The 5,847-nt window shown below is 40.6% G+C and overlaps 1 protein-coding gene across 1 annotated transcript in view; it reads right to left on the reverse strand.

Annotated features, from left to right (window-relative positions):
* The window catches only part of SLC9A4 (solute carrier family 9 member A4), a 54,681-nt gene extending 52,513 nt beyond the window's left edge, over positions 1-2,168 (reverse strand). The window contains exon 1 of the mRNA XM_003794323.1: positions 1,459-2,168. Coding sequence (XP_003794371.1) covers positions 1,459-1,714 — 256 coding nt within the window. The 5' untranslated portion in view covers positions 1,715-2,168. The remainder of the gene's footprint in view (positions 1-1,458) is intronic.
* Between the last annotated feature and the right edge of the window lie 3,679 nt (positions 2,169-5,847).

A 5,847-nucleotide genomic window follows, 5' to 3' on the forward strand; every position in this document is an offset into this window, starting at 1 on the left:
AATGTATCCTTTCTGCATTTAGGTGTTAACTGATAGAATAACTAGCTAGTCAGTGACAGATCTAGTTTCCTGATTCCCTGATCAATATCCTCTTGTGAAGAGGAATTGGGTTGTGCAGGGGAGTGGTAGGGAGCATAGAATTTCTAGAATTGTTCACAAAGGAAAACTCCAGTACCAGGTGAAATCACCACAAATCATTCACCTCAATCAGCATTCATGTGGTTTCCAGAAGGTTTTTAGACCTTTTACCACTCCCACTCTGAACTGGGAGTGTTATTTATTTGGAAACTCATTTTTATTTGAACGCTTAAAAATGTCAGACTTTGTATAACTTAATCATTTAACAAATGGCACAAGAGTTTTTCAAAGAACAATTCCCATTCAATCTTCACACTTTACTAGCTCAAAATGAATAGCAGTTATAAAGGACCACCTAATAAATACATCACTGTCCCCAACACCCAAGGTATGGAGTGAGATGAATAGAGGGAGCCCACAGAACTTAACTGCTAGACCTCAAAGCTCAACCTACATTTCACACTCATCCCACAGGGAAAAAAAATGTATATATGTACATCAAAATGTTTCATAGATTCTATCTCAGTAAGGCAACCTTGTATTCAAACAACATGAAGTTTATAAATGAGGCAAAAGAGACATTATGCTTAGTAATTGAGATAATTGTATCAATTTTCCACATTGAGATAAGTTAGTTTTAAAGGGACAAGGTGATGTGGTTAGGGATTAAATAGTCACAGAGTATCACTTTGGTTTTGAGCACAAAGAACCCTTGGTTGGAATTTAATCCATTAATTGAATTCACTTTATTTCACAAAGGAAAAAAGAGGTGCCCCTCTGGCTCTGATTAGCTTAGGTGTAAACCAATATTTTACAGGCAGATATTATCTTATATGCCCCCACACACCGTCACTGAGTGATAAGAGTTGCCTGTGGTTGTCTTTTCCCTTGCTTTCTGTAAATTTTCAAGGAGCACATGCCCCTTTTAAAGACTGCATAGTGAGGGCTGTTGATGAAGCCCACAGTTACACAGCCAAGAGAGAACGAAGAATCTTTTACAGAAGAAACATATGTGGTTTCTGAGATTTCCAACCTGCCTCACTCCTATGTCTACATGTTTTATTCTTTACATTTTTTACAGCGTAGAATTTGAGACTTTTACATGCCCAATAATGTCACACTGTTGTCACCTTGAAATAAGAAGAAACCCAAACAGCCCAGGACCCAGAAGTATACTCTTACATTTCAAAGCATAATCCTGAAGCATTAAATAGCTTGGTAAAGGAAAACAATTATGACTTTCCCTTGACTGCAGGGAGGATCATTTTTTATATAATAGCAGTGACAATTAGAATCCTCTTAGCCCATCATCTTCAAGGCATTTTCACATTGATTAGCTGGTAAAAAACAACTCTTCAAACCAGGTGTCTGGGGACTTACCTATTTTTGCAAGAGATGCTAAAAGTATCCAGAGGGTGACCTCATAAGGAATTTGCACATAATCATAATCCAGTTCAAAAACAGATATCCTCTCATCCGGCTCTGAGCTGGCTGCAGCAAAGCGAGCATTAGGTGTGTGCTGGGCAGTGGGATTTGCAGGCTTGTTCAAATCAGAAGATGCTTCAGAGCACTCAAGGGCCACTAGCAGTAACAACCAATTGCCAGGACTGAGAGTCACGAACATTTGCAAATCCATACTTGTCAGCTTCTCCTACCTAGCTGTGTACCGATGTTGGCCACACACGTGAAGTAAGGAGCAGCTGCAGCCAGCTGGGTTAGAGGTAATATATGTACAGTGCATGGGTCATTCCAAGAAGACTCCGAATCTGTTATTGAGTTCTGCATGTAGATGTTGTCTAATCTTCTTTAAAACTTTTTTGTTCAGGCAACGTGGCTTCCGGCTCAACTGCAGTCACTCAACAGACTTGTTGAAAGTCCAGGACTCCAGAAAATAGCACTTCCATCCAATCAGGAATTGAAGAGAAATTTATGAAGGGAAAACAATATCTCTTCATTTAAAGCCATTTCCTCGCTTCATTGCATACTGGTTTCGTCTTGTTAGTGAAAATTTAAAAGGACACTACAGTCACTCTAGTCACTCTATATTTCATTGGAGTCCTGCTGTTGAAGAAGGGAATCCTTCCCTCTCTGGCAGGTCCCAGCAAGGAGCGACCTGCCCAGCACCTGTTCCTTCTCTCCTCCCCCAGCTCTCTCACTTGTTTTGAATAGCCAAGGCTGCAGGTAGCTCTTAAACTACACTTAATTATTTGCTCTGATTGGACTTTTGTAAAGAAATGCCTTCTCTGGGCGCTCGCCAGAGGTTGCACTGCTGACACCTAGTGGGCACCTGCCATACGACACCTCTGGCATGTTCGGTGTTGAACTAGTAAGGTGACCAAGAAACCACCATCCAAGCCAGGGCCTCTTTGAGAATAAAGAAGAGCTATGAATAATTATAACAGGTTAAATGTATAAACCAGAATCACCTGGAAAACTGCATTGTATGTTTCCTATAAATGAAGTAGAAGGAGGCAGTGGCAACAACAATGTTGATAACAAATAATGAAATTTTTGCACACTACCAGACCCCATGAGCAATAATTCATAGAAGGAATGAAGTTTCAGCTCTCTGTAAGTTTTATGCAGTGTTCACTTAAGGAAGCCAAAGGACAAGGTTCATAAACACATCTAAAAGCCCAGTTTTTTTCAATTTAAGGTTGTTATAAGGATATACACGATTAGGTGACGTAGTCTACCTTTTTTAGGAAAAGTCCAGTTGTACGTGATTCCTTCACCCAGGAGGTGGCTATATACCCATACATTGTGCCCATTAGGTAGGAGCTTACTGAGCCCCCTACTTCCCGGCTTCTCGAATCTGTTTTTTTTTTTCCCCACTCAGATGGGTCTGTACTTGTTCATCTACTAGTTTCAGATTAGTATTGAGTACATGGGAAGCTTATTTTTCCCTTCTTGAGATACCTTACTAAGGAGAATGTTCTTCAGATCCATCCAGATAAATACAAAAGATGTAACGTCTCTATCTTCTTTTGTTAATAAACTGTGGTCTATGTATATCATGGAATACTATTCAGCCATAAAAGCCCAGTTTTGAAAAACTCCACGGCACATTCAAATTTTCCACTTTAAAGAATTTTGACATTGTGGTCAGTTTGTTCCAAAAAAGCCGTATCACGGCATGTTTATGGAAGACTTTTGAGACATCTCTATGAATCGGCCTCCATGTCTTTTACAGCTGGCCAGGTGACCTTGGCCAGGTTACTTACCTTCCAAAGATTCTTTATCTGCAAAGGGGAGGATAACGTCTACTTCATTAAGGGGTTAGGAACATTAAATAAGATAAAGCAAGTAAAGACTATGACATACAGTTAGTATTTAAGTAAATTAAATAAATGAGTTTGTTATTTTAAATTACATTTCTCATTCTTATAAAATGCAATAGTGTTGCAGTAATAATACTCAGTAGAAAATGAGAATTTACTAGCTCAAGACCTCTTCTACATCCAACTGCACGGTGCTTTGCGTTTTATTCTTGGTTCATATTTAGTGAGTGAAGGTCATCTCTGCCCCTTCACACATATTCAGCAAAGAGCATTAGAAAATGGAGGAAGAAATGAGTGAGGAGGGCCGATACCTGAATGCAAGACAATAGGATTAAAAGCTCACACAGGGATTTTTTTTCCTCTTTCCTTCACTTTGATTACAAAATAGATCCAGTCACCAACATGAGACCACCAGGCTGCCTACAATAAGGGGACCATCTTGGGTCAATTATTTTTCTCCCAGAAAGGGGTTTAGGAATAGCTTTTATGAAAAGGCCGCTTTATAATGGAATTTTACTTTTATTTAGGTTTTTATTGTATTTTTCTTCTAAAAACATGAGAGTCTCCCATGATGTTTTGTGGAAAGACCAAAACTTAAAATCAAAATATGTCTGTTCTTAGGCATTAATTATTATCTGATGGACATTAAAACATGCACTTTACCTGTTTGAGCCTCATTTTTCTTATCTATAAAGTGAAAATGCTGTCCATATCAAGTATCCCTTTCTGCTCTGAAATTCCAAATATTTGTGGATATACGACAAATCTGTTTAGCTTTGTCATCCACCGATGGCTGCGAGTATAATCACTGTTAGAGAAGGGAGGCCAACCTAGGGAAAGACGTAGAATAGCTTAATTTTAGCAGCAACCTACTACTCCTGGTCCAGATACAGATTTAGCTGGGCATGGTGGTGTGCACCTGTAGTCCCAGCTGCTCAGGAGGCTGAGGCTGGAGAACTGAGTGCACCCTGCGGTTCAAGGCTTCAGTGAGCTACAATCCAACCCTGTCTTCAAAACATGTTAAAATAAAATTAAATTAAAATTAAAAAGATTTAATACCCAACCTCGTCAACCCTTGGCATTACGTCCACCCATGCAATACTTTCACCCAGATATCTAAACACTCTTTCTAAAATGCTTTTTTTTTTCTAACTTTCTCTTCTCTTCTCTTCTCTTCTCTTCTCTTCTCTTCTCTTCTCTTCTCTTCTCTTCTCTTCTCTTCTCTTCTCTTCTCTTCTCTTCTTTTCTTTTCTTTTCTTTTCTTTTTTGTTGTTGCAGTTTTTGGCCAGAGCTGGGTTTGAACCCACCACCTCCCGCATATGGGGCCAGTGCCCTACCCCTTTAAGCCACAGGCGCCACCCTAAAAATCTTTCTTAATCTAAGTTCCCCAGTAAATAGAATGTAAGAAGAAGTTTTCAGGAGTGGTGCAAACCAAAGGCAGCAAAAGCGAGGGGATAAGTAAAATCAAGGAAGCAGCACTTCCACAGAGGTGGCACGAGGAGCTTCACAGATGCCCTAGTGGAACAACCATAGCTGCTGAGACTTGTTAGAAATCAAAAGCAACCATCCATCTCTGGAAATTGTCCTGAGGGCACACGGCAATTGGCAAATCTAAGTATCTGTAAGACCTGGGAGACTCTGTGGCACAACCTGCGCCCCCTTCCCACCCCTCAGTTCAGTGTGAGAACCCTCCACAGGGGGTGGGTGGAACTGATGAGGGACAGAAAGGGCCTACAGGGAAGTAGGAGAAAAGTTTGGCCTCCTAGATAAAAAAAAGTTAAAAAAGGCCCTTTAGCAAACAATAAGTTTCAGGAACCTCGTGACCCAATTGATGATGTCCTATTCTCCACAAAATGCAGTTTCTAGTTTGTGACACAAAGGGGAGTCATGGTCACGGTGACAGAACAGTGCACACAACAGATTTCACAAACATCACCCAACTGGTAGATACCACCATACAGATGCCAGGAAAGTTGCAGTAACTATTATGGTGACAAAGGAAAGGACACGGGCACATGTGGCAATAGTACAAGAACACCTAAAGACCCAGGGGGACCACTGAAAAGCTTTAGAGATAATTATAGGGGGAGCTGAGGTAAGATGCTTATACTTGTGTACTGACTTTGTATGGCGTTTCCTCTCACTCCCAAGGGGAACCCTTTTCCACTCTCCTGCAAAAGTCCATGCTCACTTATGCTTTGCTTTAAATAAAAACTGGACTTCTTTTTCTGCTGTATTAGAGTCCTGGCTGCTTCAGTTCCATGCTTGTCTTTATCTCTGTAACTCAGATAAACTTGCTAGTTCTGCTGAGTGACCAAACCAGGTCTACTACTGAACAGTTCAAGGGTCTCAAAGACCCTTGAAGGTAACCAAAGTGATGGACCCTCCTTTAACCTTAGATCCCAGTTTAGGGCTGCAGTTTCTAACCCCCAGAAAAGTGAGGCTGTCAGTGTATGTTACCAAATCCTTCCCCACTCCACTCCACCCC

Source organism: Otolemur garnettii, unplaced genomic scaffold (genome assembly GCF_000181295.1).
Source record: "Otolemur garnettii isolate 467f Iridium unplaced genomic scaffold, OtoGar3 scaffold00079, whole genome shotgun sequence".
In the NCBI taxonomy this organism is placed as follows: Eukaryota; Metazoa; Chordata; class Mammalia; order Primates; family Galagidae; genus Otolemur; species Otolemur garnettii.